The sequence below is a fragment of the Labrus bergylta genome, chromosome 10 (genome assembly GCF_963930695.1).
Source record: "Labrus bergylta chromosome 10, fLabBer1.1, whole genome shotgun sequence".
Taxonomy (NCBI): Eukaryota; Metazoa; Chordata; class Actinopteri; order Labriformes; family Labridae; genus Labrus; species Labrus bergylta.
The window spans coordinates 16326321-16344357 of NC_089204.1; the positions used below are offsets into that span (position 1 = coordinate 16326321).

An 18037-nucleotide genomic window follows, 5' to 3' on the forward strand; every position below is an offset into this window, starting at 1 on the left:
TTGTGTTTCCTCACTGACTCTCTGGGTTTCTCTTTTTCTCTCTCTGTTTCCGTTCCCTCCCTCGCGCGTCTTGATTGAAAGGGTATGCATGGTTGGCACTGAAAGAAAGAAGGAAATAGATAATGATACCAGACTGTATTGTGTGGAAAACCCTGACCTTTCGCGTACCCAAAAACTGTCTCACACACACACACACACACACACACACACACACACACACACACATAAAACACACTCTTCCTGTCCTTCTCAACTTCAGATGTGTATTTTATGTAAACACATAAAGGAAAACATGTGCACCCTCTTACAGGTTTATCTTTAATAAACTTGTTCATATACGCATGCTTGCTACGCAAAGATCAATTTATGATCCTCATGACGCGTTTCAAAGGAATGGATTCACAGTCACACGCTCACACTCTCTTGAGTCTGTTTGAGCATTTTAAATCTTCTGCCACTTCGATGTGTCATCTGAAAAGCAATTTATTAGAAACATGAGAAGTAAAGCCAAATATTGCTCTCTCTGATGTTGTGTGTCTGGCTTTGTACTGGGCTGCACGTGTGTGCGTGTTAATTTATGTATTATACATATCTGTGTAAACAAGACTTTTAGCGTAATGGGATCTCTGCTTAATAGCTTAAACCATGTTTCGCTTTGTTTGTTTTGGTCTCTCTTTTGTTCTACTGTTCGGTTTTGTCATGTTGTGACTTTGACTCAGACTTTTACGCTTTTCTTTTTTGGTACATACTGTATTTTATGTTATGTCAGCATTTTTTGCAGCACTGTGCGTGTGAGTGTGTGAAAGATACCTGAATGGGAAGTTTACATTTTCAATGTTTCTCTGCATATCATCTCTTCAGTGTATCTTAATGGAGATTTCAATCATCCTTGGTTCCACAAAAGTCTTATTCATTTGTCCTAAAGGTTTCCCAAGATTCCCATGCAAATATAGTGCAAATAAATGAGCAAAGACGATGTGAATAAATGCACGTTTCCATGCATTGTTGTTATGCCTTTAAGTATTGTAAATTAAATATTAAATCAGTCATGTTGCTGATTCTTTTTCATGGAGAGAGAGTAGAATTAAGAAGGGACAAAAAGGGACTTTTGCCTCGAAATATTCAGCTACTGCAGATTTTGTTACACTTACAATTTTGTCCAAGAAATAAAATGTAATTTTATCCCCAATCAATCCCATCAAAGACACTTGAGTTTCAAGGTTGTTGTTTTACATTTGAATATGATTAAATCATAACCACATCTAACAAGACATAAGCATGTTAGTGTTTGGTATAAAAAGCACCAACATGCAGGTAAGATGCATCACTTTGCAGGAGTATAATAGTCCATAGTGGTTAATAATTAATGGTTTAGTAAATTGGCAAATCCCAATCATCTCATAAGATTTGTCTTTAGGTTACATAAACCTTGCAATAAATTAATCCATAAATAATGGCATCTGAGATCTAACCAGAGGAACTTTTTTATTGTAATAATGAAATCGCTAATGTGTTTTCACAAACATTTTACAAACATAAATGCATTTCCCCAAAATCAGTGCATAAAAAAAACAACAACCAGAATACAGGAAATAATGACGATTACAAATCACTGTGCTTAGGAGTGTAAATGTTTAAGCTGTAGTTGCCTGCTCTGCTGTCTTATTCTTCTGATCTTATAATCTATGTTTGATGCCTTCGTTGTTTTTGTCATCTATTCGTTTTAGTTGTACTCTGGACATCAGTGTAAATGAGGGCTTGCCCTCAATGATTTCTTGGGAATAAATAAAGGTTGATTAAATGACACTGAACTTTTCCTGGGTGACAGACCCCAATCTAGTGTTGAATCAAAACCTCCACCCCTGTAGACAGATGTCTTTGACCTACAAAGATAAGAAATGAGAGCTCAAAGCGCTTCAATCAAATCTTAACTGTTCAATTTAATTTAATTTAAAAAAAAAGTTATAAAATTGTTTATTCATTTCATTTGATTATAGGAATGTCACAATCTCCTCAAACACTCGGGGCGGCCTTATTTTCTTTTCATATTTAGGTATTCAATTATTTTTGATTCTTAAATCTTTTTATTCATTCACTCAAGGCCGTAAAGTTCTGCTGAGTGAGTAGAGGGCGTAAAGGAAACAGAAACATGAACATCTTTTTCTTAAAGCTCAGACCTTGAGCTGAAAGCTTTTTGTAGATATTATAAATTGATGAAGAATTTCACAATTGTTCATACAAAATAATTTAATTTGTGCAAAATCATCCGTGAGCTTTTTGTAATACTACTTTTATTTTAAGGGTGAAAAGTTCATGGAAATGAATTTTCCTCCCAAATTAATATCTCATGCAATTTCCGTTGCCAATTAAGTTTTCTTAACCAGCATTGACGCTAAAATTTCATTTGTTGCTTTAACTGCTGACTTTAACGGAACAAAAGAAGAACAGACAATTGAGTGTTTTATTGCATTTTGCCAATAAAGTGTTTAAAAGCTTTTTTTGTTAGGGTGAAATGTTCTTTTTACCTGGAGGGCAAAAAAAAAAAACCTGTCGATATTCTCAGCGATCAGACTGAGAGACACACAACTCTACAGTGACTCAAGCAAACTGTTGTTAAGTTGATGAAGGCTCTTTGACGCTCTCATGGCGGTCTTGTTTTATTCAGTTGCACTCATGGCGTTTCGATTTTCTATACCTGCATATACAGTCTTCTCCATTTTCATGCTTAAGTATAGATCATGCTAAAAGATCTGGAGGTTTGATAAAATATTAAATATAGACCAGTGGGGTTATATTGACTTGAGTGGAAGAGCTTGAACAGACCTTTCTTTAAAAATAAACATCAAGAATAACTGCATGAACAGTTGAGCTGGACCTTAATACAGCAGTCGATAACTAGATATGTGTGAATTATTAACATTTCAGGTTACATTTTATATCAGTAACTACTCAGTAAAGTGTGTGGTAGAAAAAGAAGCCAACACACAAACTGTGTTTCACAGTAAAGATTCTTTAACAGATATCCAGTATCAGATTTATACGTGGTTTGGTTGTCAGGAGCCATCATTCCCACCTGCACATACCCTCTATATACATATACAGGAGAGAGGGAAAAGAAAAATGGCTTGTTCAGACATTCAGTGAGAGAGAAGGGCAAACCGAGGCAGAGAGATGTGAGATGGAGAAGGGAGCCGAGGAAGACGGAAGGTCGAGTGGAAAAGCAAAGAGCATAAGAGATTAAAGAAGAGGCAAAACAGAGAGCCTGGAATAGACACAAACACATTCAAAGATCTGTAGGGATAAGGAGACAGTGTGTATTAGAAAGACAGATGGCTTCTTGACAAAACAACACAGAGGAACAGCATGCAAGAGGCTTCTAGTCAGTTCATATGTTGCCTTGAAGCTGCAGCATGAATTTTATTTTTTCTTGCTCATTAACCAAGTTATCATATGACTAACAAAGGCCTGAGTGGTTTCCCCGCAGGCAGCAGATGAAAGCTACTTTGGCACAGTGAGGCAATGAGGAAGGCTCTGGTTGAAACATCAAAATAAAAGCTGATAAAGTTCATGTTTATGTAGATTTAAGTCTATTAATGTTCTCACAGCTCCAGACTATCACTTTGATCCTACTGGAGCTTTGACATATGCAGTGAAAAGAAGCATAAATTGCAAAAAAAAAATGACATTGTCTCACATCAGTGGGTGTCGAATAATGACAGTTTGTGTCTGATGTTTTTAGGACTTGAGATAAAACATTTAAAATGTCCTCACTGATACAGTGGAGTCTGTAGAGGTTCCATTTAACTCAATTGTTAATAATTGGTATCGAAAAAAACCCCTGCATTGATACGACTCGAACTTTATACTTTGAAAGATGACAAGGCATAAAGCACTTTAGCTTGGCTTTCACAGGTAGAGAAAATATCATTCACAGAAATCATTAAAGGTTAAAAGAGTGATTTTGGCTTTAAGGTGAAAATGTGTGAACGTGTTTTGCCTCCTCATCTCTTTTGCTTCACCTATTTTGGCTGTGCAAACTTTTACTTTAAGTTGATTGTTGAGTTTCCACACATTAAACTACCAGCAGCGATAGCCGACTCAACAGAAAACCCAAATCTAAAACTGTATCAGAGACAGTTGTAGTTCAGGTGAATGTCTGTTTCTGTTGGGGAGAGAGAGAATGAACCAGTCAGTTCAAGACAACAAGTTGAGGTTGCTTCCGAAGAGTTAGCGAGACAATCAGTCAGTGTATGCTGAGACATTATGGTACAGCTAAAACCTGACTGTAATTAGCAGTTCAAATCAATGCAGCAAGACTCTCTCATATTACCACCACAAAGGATTGCAACTGAAAATGTGAAGCTGTTGATGAATACCTGGAGCATACACACAGTCACACATGATCACAGTCTGCAGCATTGTGTCGACTGCTTTTTAAGCTAGTGTTATATCTGTTACCCCTCACTATAAACCGAAGGTGAGGCGGCTGTCTCCTCACTGTAACTGGTAATCTTGTGGTCCTTCAACTGCTCTGAACGGCAGAGGAGACATAAGCCCATCAGTGTGAGGCTTAGGTTCAAATAAACTGAGCAAATGGTTAAAAACCATGTTGTGATTTAGTCATTACATTTTTATGTATGATGCAAACTGATTTGTGTGTTGCATGCTTTGTCTCCACAGGTTCATCCTGGTGTTTGGATGTCTGGTTCTCTCTGTGTATTCCACCATCCCAGCTCACCAGGAGTTCTCCTCTCACTGCCTGCTCATCCTGGTAACACACATTCATATGCACGAGTTAATGTATTTGATTAGCAAGCACCAGGGAGAGCTTACTGACTGAGTGCATCTCATTCTACTCTGATGAATTAGGAATGTCACATGGTTAAATTAACATTATTGAGCGTGTGTGTGTGTGTAGTTGTGTGTGTGTGTGAGTCTGTGGGATGCTCATGCCTGCATTACAAACCCTGATTGTGCATTCTCAGCACCTTAATGAACTTTAATAATCGGTCCCTTGAGACACACGATCAAAGTCACGCTGTTAAAATGTAATTTAAGTGAAGCGCCTGTGCCTCAGATGTAATTAAGCAGAAAGCCATCAGTCAGAGCAGGTGTACTGTACAGCACTAATAAACTGGATTTGAAGGTTTCAGCATGTGTGCTTATGTGTTTTTGTCTTTGGTGTATCTTTGTGTGTGTGTGTTTGTGTGCACGTGTCTCTTTCAGGAGTTTGTGATGATCGTTGTGTTTGGTCTGGAGTACATCATCAGGATATGGAGCGCTGGCTGCTGCTGCCGCTACCGAGGCTGGCAGGGACGCCTCCGCTTTGCCAGGAAGCCGTTCTGTGTCATAGGTATGTCTCCGTGTGTTAGACAAGTACAGAAAAAAAGTCTCACAAAGACCGGCACACATTACCATACTACAGTAAGAGTTTTACTCATTGTAATCAGCTGTCTTGGCCAAAATATATATTGTATTTTTAAAGGGATCTCTATCATAGAAAACATTCTTTCCAAAGACTCTAACCTGAGTGAAGTGCTGTTCTGCATCTTCAAACATTTAAAGACATGATCATCAGGTTGTATTTATTTCTTTGGAAGTGCACTGATCTTAAAATGTCCCTCCAGTCTCTGCTTAATGTACAGTATCTGGTATCAAAAGACATCCTTCTGGAGAAAAGTAGTTCTCCAGACAGCCTGCTGGGAAATAAGAGATGAACAAGTGTGGTAGTTAAAGATTGTAGACAGAGTGACGGAAGAAGAGTAATAGAGATAGAAACAGAAACAAACGGCTTGCAGTGAATCAATAGTTGTTGTAAAGGTGATGGATGAGTGCGTGGATATGTTAAGAAAGTGGGTGAGTCAAACCCAGCTCCTGTTTTCTTTTTTTTTTCTTTTTTATTGTGGAACCTGTGACCTTTAATTTCCTCTCTTCTACTCCCCAGACATCATTGTGCTCATCGCCTCGGTTGCTGTGGTTTCAGCCGGTAGTCAGGGTAACATCTTCGCCACGTCTGCGCTGCGTAGCCTTCGTTTCCTTCAGATCCTGCGTATGGTGCGTATGGACCGCAGGGGAGGGACCTGGAAGCTGCTGGGATCTGTAGTTTATGCACACAGTAAGGTAGGACAATTTTGAACTGTGTCTCAAGATTCAAGATTAACTTTATTGTCTCACAAAGTGAAACATTTATCTTGGGCTCTTCACCCATGCTGCAGCCATAAAAAAGACAACAATCAACATCATCATTCACATCGAACACACAACGATAAACATTGCATAACAAGATGAACATTAATTAAGTATCTAAATACATAAATACATCGGGTTCTTCTTAAAATACCAGTGCAAACACGCAAAGACAATACCAGTATAATCAGTCTTATTTGCTAATATTTAACAGTTTTATAGAAACAGGGATAAATGAATTTTTAAACCTGTTCAGTCTACAACGGGGAACTCTGAAACTCTTACCGGAGGGCAGCAGCGCGTACTCTGGACATAGGAGGAGTCACTGACAACATAGGAGGAGTCACTGACAATCTTATTAGCTTATTAGCTTAGAGTAGCCAGTTAAAAAAACCGTCTGCAGGGATGTGTGGTGTTTACCTCCTATAATTTTCCATGCAGTCTGAATCAATCGGATCAGTTCTCATTATTACAACCTTCGACCTTCAATGGTTTGGCTATAAACTGAAACGATGTCAGTGGCATTGTGTTATTTCACTTCGATCGCCAATCAGCTGACAATGAAGCACAGAAACATTTCCATGATGTGGGAAAAATGATGTTTTATTAGATCTTATCTTATATTACTCAAAATGTCTGTTCTATCCTAATATAACTCCTATCATGTTGATGTTGTACCTGTTTATATAGATAATGTATTTTGCATGGAGATGCTTCACCTGCAGCTATCATCTGTTTCAACTCTAATCCTGATTGTGCCCGTGTGTCTTGTAGGAGCTGGTGACGGCCTGGTACATCGGGTTCCTGGTGCTAATCTTCTCCTCCTTTCTGGTCTATCTGGTGGAGAAAGAATTCAACAAGGAGTTTGCCACCTATGCTGACGCTCTGTGGTGGGGCACGGTAAGCACACATGCCATAACACAGTGTGTAAGTCATAAGGAGAAGGATATAGAAGTGCCCTATTTAATATAGCCCTTTTGCTTCCCATAATTCTTGGCAAAATCACAGAAAGTCAGAAAACTTTTAAGTCATCCTGGTTTTATTGAACAGCAGTGATATATATCCATTTGCCGGGCTGGGTGACCTTAATGACAAGAGCAATACGAAAACCAACAGCACTGGCCTTAAAAGTCACACTTGGCTGGCTGTACTGCACTGTTTCCTCCTCCATCTAAAACCCATTACACCAGGAGAGTGTGGAGAACAGACAACACGGCCTCAAGAAATGGTCAGATCAATAGATTCATTTTCTCCTGCTGCCAGGTGAGACCGACCTGTTTTGGCTTTCTTGGAAAGGACACTCAGACGCTCTCTGTTCCCACATGGAAGAATCTGTCTTTCTGCTCTTCACTAAAAGCTGTTAAATAATTTGAGTGCAAAGGTTCAGTTACGTTACGTAAACTTTAAAGATGTATGAGTCAACACAAAAACTGCAGGTGTTGAACACAAACCGAAATATCACCAGCCCTACAGCCTACTAATGCATTGTGGTCATGAATTTATTAAGGTCACTAAGCTAGTTACCCAGTTTTGCTTGCGTAAAATCTGTAAAATCTGTAAAGTAATATAAAACACTTAAAGCATTTCAAGTCTTAATATATATTTTATGTAAATAACTACTAACAATGTTATGCTATGCTATGTTACTAACTAAGAGGCTAACTATGACTTATTTCTTCTGCTCTTAAGGGTCAGTTTGTTGGACAGCTACTGTAATTTAGCCCCTTAAATTCATGCACTGCACTCCTAACAATGTCCTTAAAGTTTGGGAGTGGGCTACATGCTTCACACCCTTTTCTGCTTGCTAGTATGTTCTTTTCCACTCTTTTGTTGACACTGTGAATACCCCAATCCTCCCTCCCCACCCTAGAAATTTTCAGTAGTGCATGCGTGAAACAGGTTTTTCACAATGTCATAATATAAGATTATTAACCAGCTTGTGGAACATACTTGAAAGAAAACCCCTTTTTTTTTATTTGACTGCATCACTATGTAGTGACTAGAAGTGTAATTTGACCCAAATACTCCTGTCCGCGTCTACTAGTGCCTATACAGAGTAGCGGTGCATTCATATTGTCCACCTTCTATGAGGGTTCTGAACCCTAGTTTTGTAAAAACATGATGTAAAATGTATAGTTATGAGATTCTATAGCTGTCAGTGATCATGCAGAATAAAATGATCGACGTTGGTACATACAAACCATAATTTCCTACACTATCCTGATTGGCAGATTTGACCTCTGACCCCACAGATAACTCTCACCACCATTGGCTATGGGGATAAAACTCCACAGACGTGGACTGGGAGATTATTATCGGCTGGTTTTGCTCTGCTGGGGATCTCCTTCTTCGCACTACCAGCTGTGAGTCACACACGGACACGCATTATTTTACAAAATAATTTAATCACAGCTCCATTCAGCCAAAGCTAACAGGAAAAGCAACGGTGTTGTGATGCAGCAAGTTAAAACCTCAAGAGTTTGTTTTTCTGCCTGTAGGGCATCCTTGGGTCAGGTTTTGCCCTGAAGGTGCAGGAGCAGCATCGACAGAAGCACTTTGAAAAGAGGAGGAATCCAGCTGCCAGCCTCATCCAGGTACACACACACACACACACACACACACACACACACACACACACACACACACACACACACACCTCACACAAACACACACACTTCTCTTCTATTTATTTTTACAGCAGCAGCAACAACAGATGACCAGTGTGAATGCATAAAACATCCTTTCCTTTTGCTTGTTTCGACCGCATATAAGACTGTCACTGTCTGTTTCAGTCTGAATAAAAGCGTGTGTGTGTGTGTGTGCGTGTGTGTGCGTGTGTGTGCGTGTGTGTGCGCTAGCGTGTGTGTGTGTGTGCTCCTTACCCTTTGATCAATGTGTTTGTAACATATTTTGGTGTGTATGCCTGATTTAATCATCTCCCCTCCTATGCAAGTGAAGGTGTTTCATTAAGTATTTAATATGAGTGTGTGTGTGTTTTGCCCTTCTCTGGGCTGTCAGGGTGTGTTGCTGATGATGACTTACTGTGTGTGTATGAGGCCGGCTGTCGTCTCTTCGCTTTAACAGCGACACACACACACACACAGACATACTGCTGGGGATTTGTGAACCGTTTCTATGGTGACCGTCCCCTGGGCAGACACTCCTCCAAACCGTCACTCATTGTAATAGACAAGGCCAGCTGCATTACTTTCTAATGACCCATACATATCTGCCGGAGAGTTTTTGTTTGTGTGTATACCCACAGGTGGCAATTGGTTGTGTGCGTGTGTGTTTCCTAAATTATTGCATTCATGCACCTATTTGTTTCTCATAAGAGTGTCTGGTTTTATTTTGTGTGTATGCCGTTCTGTTGTCTACTTTTCTCTATCTTTACAAACATCTTGAAAATCAACCACAAAACAAAACAGCTGCTATGGTGCTATTTTTGGTACTTAAGGATAGTCAGGATCTCTAAAATCTGAGCCTTGTGCTCACTATGATAATACACTGCTAATTTACTTACATGCAACTGGCTCATAATGCTAAGATCATCTGACATGTGCCTTCTGGAAGTCCGTCCCTCAAGTCTTAAACTTAAAGGAGACTGTGCTTTAGTTGTCAAGGCCCTTAAGTGGAACAACATCCACCCCCCTCTCCATCAGGTCTGCCCCCACTTTTAAGTCCCGCCTCAAAACATACTTTTATATGTTGCCATTGGAGTCCTCTTGTCCCGCTTGTCTCCTGTATTAATATCTGTTTTCTGTGTTGTTTGTCTGCTACATATTGATCTACTTATAATAAATTTCATCTAAACATGATTTTTTTTTTATACATATTAGTTTTAGCGGATGACGCTAGATACCTGACAAAAACCCATTATCAACCAATTGATCCTGAATAACCCAGACATGGGGCTGTTAATTCCACATGTGTTGATCTTGTTTTCCTTTATTGGCTTTGTGAGAAACACCTGGTCTCTGTCTGTTGTCTGCCAAACCCAAAACATTTTCCTCAACAGGTGAAAGGAAACTTGGAAGCAGATTTGCTGTGTTAAATATATGGATGTCATTACTGTCTGTTCACTTCACTCCCCCATCTCACACAGCACTCCCCTGCTTTCAACCACTGCTTGTGTGTGCGTGCGTGTGCGTGTGTTGTATGTGTGTGTTTTGTGTCTCTGTCAGCATGCAGGGCAGGAAATTACCGCTGTCTTCAAGCCTCAGCAGCTGGTCAATGCTTAATTTCACCTGCTGCAATAACTTTCTCTCCTACCAACTGTATTTTTAGGACTAGATTGAATTTCCAAATGACTATAAAGTGGTCCCAAGAGCAGCATAGCTACCTACAGCCAACTTTGACCAGCATTTGGCTGATGGCCGGTGTTAATTTTCCATCCTTTCTGTGTAGAAAGTGTTTATGTGGAGGCTTTCCAGTGGTGTCACAAATCTTGTAACAGCACCTGGCGCCATAGAGGAGGTTCAGTCAGCTCCAAGTGAATTCTGTTTTAGTATCCAAAATATAATAAAGGAAAAATGAAGTAAAATACTGCAAAAATGATTATTGTGCCATTAGCTGTTTCTTTTGGAACAACTGGTACAACACAAAGTTGCTTCCTATTGCATTCTAGTCCAATAATGGAAGGAGGCCTTTAAACATAAAATCCAAATCAGATGTTAGTCACTGCATTGTAGGCTTTTTCCTCATCTGACCATATTATCTGCAGGATTCCATCTTTATCAAAACCTTCCCAAACTACCTCTCTTTTTTGACTTGAAACCTCCACAGCTAATGTTGGTCTGCTAAAGGCACTGCTAATTGTTAATGCTAATTTTTGAAGAGATTATTGTCATAGTGAAGAAAAAAAAAAAATAATAATAATAATGCTGACTGTGGATACAATGTCAGATTTCTAAAGGTGGTCTCTCATGACCAATTCACAGCCCCTTCCCAATCTGTTATGTCACATAAACAAAGCTGATTGTTAGCCTTGTTCAGAACCTCCAATATGGCCACCTGCTGGTTACATGACATGCCCTGTGAATGTGTCATGTTTACATATACTTCATTACCTTTTTCCTTATCATATTTGTGTCATTGCCCTTCTGTGTCCTATATGTGTGTGTGTGTGCGTGTGTGTGTGTGCGTGTGTGTGTTTAAATGTGGATGTGTGTGTCCTGTCCATCTCTGCTCCCTCCCCCCCCCACCCCAGGCAGCTTGGCGTCTGTACTCCACTGAAGGTGCTCGTCCGTACCTCAGAGCCACCTGGCACCACTACCAAAGTGCCCTCTCCCCCCTCAGGCATGTATACCCACCACCTTCACCTCCACCACCACCTCCACCTTCATCCCCACCTCCCTCAGACCACAATGCATCCACGTTACCCCCCCCCCAAAAAAACTAATCAGCGGTTTCTTTTTTCCCCTTCTCACTTTCCTTCTCTCACTTCCTACTCTTAACCTGTACGTTCCTCCCTCACCCCCTTTCTTTTTCCTCCCACACTATACCTCTTTAATTGTTTCATTTACCATTATTTTATTTATCCCTGTCAACTCTGCACGTAGTGTGTCTGGCGTAGTTATACTGCTGATGAGAACTCGGTTTCCATTGCTACCTGGAAGCCTCATTTGAAGGCGTTGCATACCTGCAGCCCCGCAAAGTAGGTAACAACTTACTGACTTGGAAACATGGCGGCTGCTGCGTCTCCTCATTCCTGCTTGTCTTCATCCGTCTAACTGTAACACTTCCTTTCCCTGTTGAATCCCTCATTGCTAATGCACCATTGTAACAGCTAGCTAAAAACGTGGATTAACCCTTTCTTTCAGGGATGGTTTGCCTGGCTTGCATGACCTTTAACACCTTTACAGACATGGACAAGCTAAATGACTGGCTAAAGGTACATAGGGAGTAACTCAGGTATCATGATCGATTTTTTGAAGGTGATTTCTAAATGTAATAACATTTTTGAAATTGCACACATGCTGGTTAGTTTCTTTTTATTAATAACATATACACTGACTTAAAGTCTCAAAGTAAAATGACATAGCACATTATTATCTTGACAATGCTATACATGTTGCTCTAGAAAATCCACATGTGGGTACCACCACTCGTACTTTAATACACTTCACACACACACACACACACACACACACACACACACACACACACACACACATATCAATGCACATATCACCGTTAGATCTTTACCTTACTGATCTCCATTCCTTTCATTCTGCTTCATGCTAAACCTTTACATTGCATGACCATGGCTTGCATGTGCTTGAAAAACGATGAATTCTTTTTTTTTTTGTAGTTTCCCTCTGATGCCGTCCATACCCATTAGAGGAATCATCTATAAAATGCTATTTCTCTGCTGGAAGAAATCATCTGCCAGCATACTGATTTCTCTCCCTTTGTCTCATCTTTATCCCACTAACACTTGAAGGAAAGAACAGGGAGAGACTACTTACAGGTTTGTACGACACTAAAAACACAAACACACAATGTACCCTGCCCTGATGATAAAAAAAAATGTGAATCTTTTGCCATCTGCTCTTGTGTACTTTAAACATAGATTGAAAAGTTTAATAACACATGTATTTTTTTTATTTTTGTGTTTGTTCATTTATTTATGTAGTTGTTGACATTTCTGAATCAATTGATATGCAAATTGATATCAAAGGGTTGAAGACTGGGTCAGATGGTAAATTGGGATTAATTGATTGACTTAACCAGAGAATGACTGAACCTTTTAGAATACATTTTAAGGTTAATCGTTGGAGGTATTTGATTGAGAAATTTCCAGAAGTTGTGGCATTGTTTAGACTTTTATTGATCAAAAGTATGGGAGAAAGGGGCCTCGGATCCAAATACGGCCTCGGCCCTTTGCTTCATGTCTTCTAAAAAATAATAAGTGAAGGTGAAAGAAAAAGAGAATGTTTGAAATATTGACGCTGAGAGAAGGTTTACTGCAGTGCTTTGACATTCAAAGTAAAGGGATAATTAGCATGTGCAATAACAAGGTTGATTTATCCTAATGAAAGGAAATGAGAGATGTCAGCTACTGCTTGTTCCAGTCACTCTACTGGTAAACATGTTTATCTAATATATTCAGACTCAAGGTGTCTCAAGGTAGTCATTTTTGTTTTGTTGCCATGGAAAGGAAATAAGAAATAAAACAGTTACCTTCAAATGACTTCGTCTGAAGGCAAACATGTTTTCCTCTTCTTTTCTTATTTTATATTTCTGCCTCACTTTTGCAACTTTTTCTTTATTCCAACTGCCTTTTCTGACCTCTCCTTTAACTACTTTCTCTGCACTTGACGCTGATGCTGGGAAGGCTGATGGGCTTCTTTTTCTTTGTTTAGTGTGTGTGTGGGGGTGTGTGTGCATACACGCCTTCAAAGACAGGAGTCTGTACCATGTCTGTACCATGACGCACTTTTTCCATTGGGATGGTATTTATATAACTCATCAAACACAAGTCTAGGGGAGACAGAGCAAAGTTGAAAAGGGGGGAGGACTGAGCGGGGGAGGGAAGGGGAGGAAAGATAGGGGGAAGAAGACAGAGAGAGATTTGTGAGTTTAATTATGCTAGTATAGTTTTTACAGTTCGGAACGTCTTTGGAAACATTCAGGGGCCATATATTGAGGCAGCAGCTTCTTAGACACAGACACACACACAACAACAAGGAAAAGTTTATACACTGAGTCAGGCACACTAACAAAAGTGCCTCTCATCCTTAAATGAACAGCATTTTATCAGGCTATGTTGCATCCACAACAACACACATCCCCGAAGAATTCTTTTTCTCTTTTTAAAGGCTTGTGTTTCATTGCGCTTTCCTTTCTTAGAAACAATTGTTGTAAAAGTCCAATTTACACTTGTGAAATCATAATTATGTACACTTTAATGACACTGCTCCGTGTGTTTTTAGTGGTTTCACAGACTGTCGGCTGCGTGGCGGCGGTAGGTGCAATGGTAAACAGCTGGTGGTTTTCATTTAAGCAGACTTGTAAACACCAGCAGTTGTAAAACATTAGGCGCACCACAAAAGTGCTCCAGCGGACAACATGCTGAGTGTAAGTGTGCTGGATGTTGGCAGTAAGAGGCAACATGAAATAAAGGATAATAGGAGCTTTAATTGGATTTTATATGTGTAGGCAGGTTTTTGCCTGTGTTTCTATGAGTGTTTTTGTATATCCTGGTTAAGCCAAATTCAATTGATATGGGAAAAAAAGGGAAAAGACATCACTAAAATAAGTTTATTCTAACAACTTTTAACCTGAATATTTGCTATAATCATTAATTGTGTGTTCGAACCTTCAATTCTTCCTTATTGGAAAATCAATAGTCTATTTAAAGGAACACCCCAAATCTAATTTCAACAATACTGTAGATCACATGAAATGTGCAAACAGCATGCTTTTTCTGTTTTTCAATAGATCACTGTTGCCACAATGTTAAAGAGACACACAAGAAAGGATGATATTATTTTTGGTGCTTTGTTGGTTTTATTTGAAGCTTTAGTATGTGATTTCAACAACCAAACCATATGCAAAAGAATGTAAGCAGAAAAATGAAGTTTATGGTTGAAGCATCTGGTGAGATTTTGATCAAATATGTTGTGAAAACTGAGTTCAGGTGTGTTTACCTTCCATCCAGCCCTCTTCACTCATTCACCTCCTCTGGTATATGTCCACTGTCCACTCTGTGTGTTTGCTCTACGTCAATATTGACAGCAGAGAAATTTCTCTTCTCCTTCCTCTTTAATCTCATTCCTTCTTTGTGTCTTCATTCCCTCCTCCATCCGTCTCTCCCTCCTTTGCCCTAGTAAGGGTCTAAGAAATGGGAGGTTCTTCAGAAGGTATACTCGGAAATATAGGAGGTACCTGCTGTATTGCATCCTCTCTGCCCTGACCTGCCTTTAGCCCCAAAAAACCTGTGCGAATGACTGACTAACAGCATGGAGGAGAGCAAAGAGAACCACTTTCTTCGTATCCTCTTCCCTCTTTAATATCAAAACAGATTGTTTTGCCTGTTGCCTGTCAAATGCAAGCCAAACGTTATGTTACATAAGTAACATACGGAAGTTACTCTGATTTTTGAAATTGCGATCCTTTAAATACTTTAATTCCTTTAAGTTGTGCAAATGAAAATGTTCCCCTGACAATTATCCAAAAAGGAACATACAGAATTCATGGAGCTGGACCCAATATACCATAAATTATCACAGCATATCACAGCAGACAGGATCAAGGATTAACTGTTCCTTGTTTTACTGCATGCTGCATTTTAGCCATCAGAGTTCATGTATCTGTATTTTTTAAGATCAATTAAGCTCTGTGTTGTGTCCTGGATTTTAGACAGAACTTCATGTTTTTTAAGTATAAGCAGGAAGATAAAAGGGTACATGAGTATGAGGGCGGGGGGGGGGGGGGGTTAACACGTTTTTACAATAGTTTTAACAACTGTGAGATTGTGAGTATGTATTACATACTGTGAAGTGTTCCTGCACAAATCTGGGAAAGTAAGGAAAATATTGTACAGGTCAACATGTCTCTTACGCTTTGGAACTGCAAACAAACAAAAAACTGATTATAGATATAAGATAATGAAGGAGAGAACCTCTGGACAGTATAGCATGGAAACCATTTGAACCCTGCATTGCTCTCCCATTTGTCCACTGCACTGCATGCTGGTCTATTTGCCTGTGCAACATCATGCAGTAAGTGTCATTGACTTAGAACTTTCTGCAGCCTCAGTCTACCAACCCCTTAGGAGATCTGAACATCAATGTCAATGACTGTTGAATGAATTTGAATGGGCTGATGTTGTTCAAACTTCCATAAGCGCACTGTTGAAGGAAAATAATGATTGATAAAAAATATTTTTTTTAAATTATTGCATAGGTAGGTTACTATACGTTGGATTTTAAGCATTAATATCAACGGATTACTCACATGGCGGCCATTTTCCTCACTCTATATGCTCAGGGTGGGAAGCTCAAAAACTTTGTTAAATGATGTGCTGTGTTTCAGGTTTTAAGTTACTAAGTGAATAAGAAATCCTTATCATTTCAGCGCTATCAGAATTATCTTTCATGAAAAAATGAAGATTAAAAACCCAGAATGACATTGGGCTTTAATTGAGGTTAAACAACATAGCCTATTTGATATACCATAAGCTACTTTAAATAGCTTATTTTAGCACTCAGCCAGGTCTTAGCAAATATTAAAGTTAGCTAAGAACCAGCTATGTTAAAATCAAGTCCTGTTTGTGTTATATGTGAGCATAAAACAGGAAAGGCGCAAAATTTTTCTAGCTAACAGCTCATTTAAGCTAGCAGGAATGTTAGCTAGGTTGTGGTTGAATGCTGACATTTGCTGTTGTCTGATGTTAGCTGTGATGATGTGATGTTTTACCTTCAAATACGGCCTAATGTCTTTCCACAATTTGAACTTTCCCATCTGAGTTTGATGTCAAATGAAAATGGCTACCATATAAGTTGAATACAATTATGTTTCCCAACTAAACACTTGAGATAAAAACAAATCTTATTTTCTGATGAACTCTTTAGCTTTAGTTTTTAATTAGATAAATTAACTAAATGTCTTTTGTTTCCCAAAACGTGATCCAACAATAGAACACCATGTTAAGGCTGTCAGAGTCCTCTTTCGATAATGGTCTCATTTGTTTAATGTTGTCGTAAAAGTGAATGAGATGATGATGCACGTTGGTTGCCTTGTTGAACATCACCTTAAAAATATCTGTTTTTTTTAGGAACAAAAACATTAATATATTGTCAGATTGTATTATGAGGATTGAAGCGCATCAGGATCAACCACTGTGGGTTTGTTTTGGTGGCTTGGCAGGCAGTCTGGCTGTGTTCTGATGTTTTGGGCATGTCAGCTGGATGGATTATGTTTGGGCTGAAGGAAAAGACGGAACGCTGCCCTGTGTCTGCGCTCTGAACTCTTCTCACTCTCTGAGGGGAAATAGGTGTTGACAGAATCTCCCCCCCCCCCCCCCCCCCTCTATATCTTTGTGTCTTTCTATCAACTCACTTTCCCCCCCTCTTCCTCCCCATCCCTCCAGTCAGAAGTTAAGTTTTAAGGAGCGAGTACGGATGGCTAGTCCTCGTGGTCAGAGCATGAAGAGCAGACAGACTTCCATCAATGACCGCCAACGCTGTTCCCCCGGCAACGAGGTGGGGGGCAGTGCCGAACTGATGGGTGGCAGCCCGGCCAAAGTGCAGAAGAGCTGGAGCTTCAATGATCGGACCCGATTTAGGCCATCGCTTAGGCTGAAGAGCCAGTCTCGCACTGCTGTTCCAGATGGTGAGTCATAGGACTAAAAAAACAAAATCTAACATTTGCCCTTTTATGCACGTATAACAATTTAAACATTATTTGAAAAACAACCTTATTTAATCTCTTAAACCTCATTGAACCCCAAGTGTGCCAATATTTTAAAGCTCCTCCAATCCACATAAGCCAGTTTCTATTCAAATGAAGAGCCCAAGTTTCCAAAGTTTTGATATGTAAATATATCAGACTGAGTTTGGAGGAATTGTTTTTGATATGGTTCATAAAGAAATGTGTGAAAAAAAGGGTAAACAACTTTTCCTTATAAACAGAATTTTTAGTTTGAAGGTTCAACTGATTAAGAATAGAACTGGAAAAAGATGATACAGGGTATATATGTGTCAGTTGCTGTGGATTTTCAAACAGAATAAAACATATTTGTCTGTCAATTTTGAGGACGAGTTATTAAGATAACATTTACACTCAGATCTTACGATCCCAGAATCTGTGTACAAGACAATTACACTGCTAAACGCAACAAAAG

The 18037-nt window shown here is 39.4% G+C and overlaps 1 protein-coding gene across 9 annotated transcripts in view; it reads left to right on the plus strand.

The window, feature by feature from the left end:
- kcnq5a (potassium voltage-gated channel, KQT-like subfamily, member 5a) overlaps nt 1-18037 on the plus strand; it is an 86150-nt gene that overhangs the window by 55072 nt on the left and 13041 nt on the right. For 3 of the 9 annotated variants that reach the window (XM_065959442.1, XM_065959445.1, XM_065959447.1), the window contains exons 2-11: nt 4681-4771; nt 5227-5353; nt 5945-6120; nt 6961-7086; nt 8439-8549; nt 8685-8780; nt 11748-11842; nt 12632-12658; nt 15021-15074; nt 17285-17526. In XM_065959442.1, the coding sequence (XP_065815514.1) occupies nt 4681-4771; nt 5227-5353; nt 5945-6120; nt 6961-7086; nt 8439-8549; nt 8685-8780; nt 11748-11842; nt 12632-12658; nt 15021-15074; nt 17285-17526 (1145 nt within the window). Of the gene's footprint in view, nt 1-4680; nt 4772-5226; nt 5354-5944; nt 6121-6960; nt 7087-8438; nt 8550-8684; nt 8781-11395; nt 11485-11747; nt 11843-12631; nt 12659-15020; nt 15075-17284; nt 17527-18037 lie in introns of all 9 variants that reach the window. The other 6 variants (XM_020639039.3, XM_065959446.1, XM_020639041.3 and 3 more) reach the window with 3 other exon arrangements.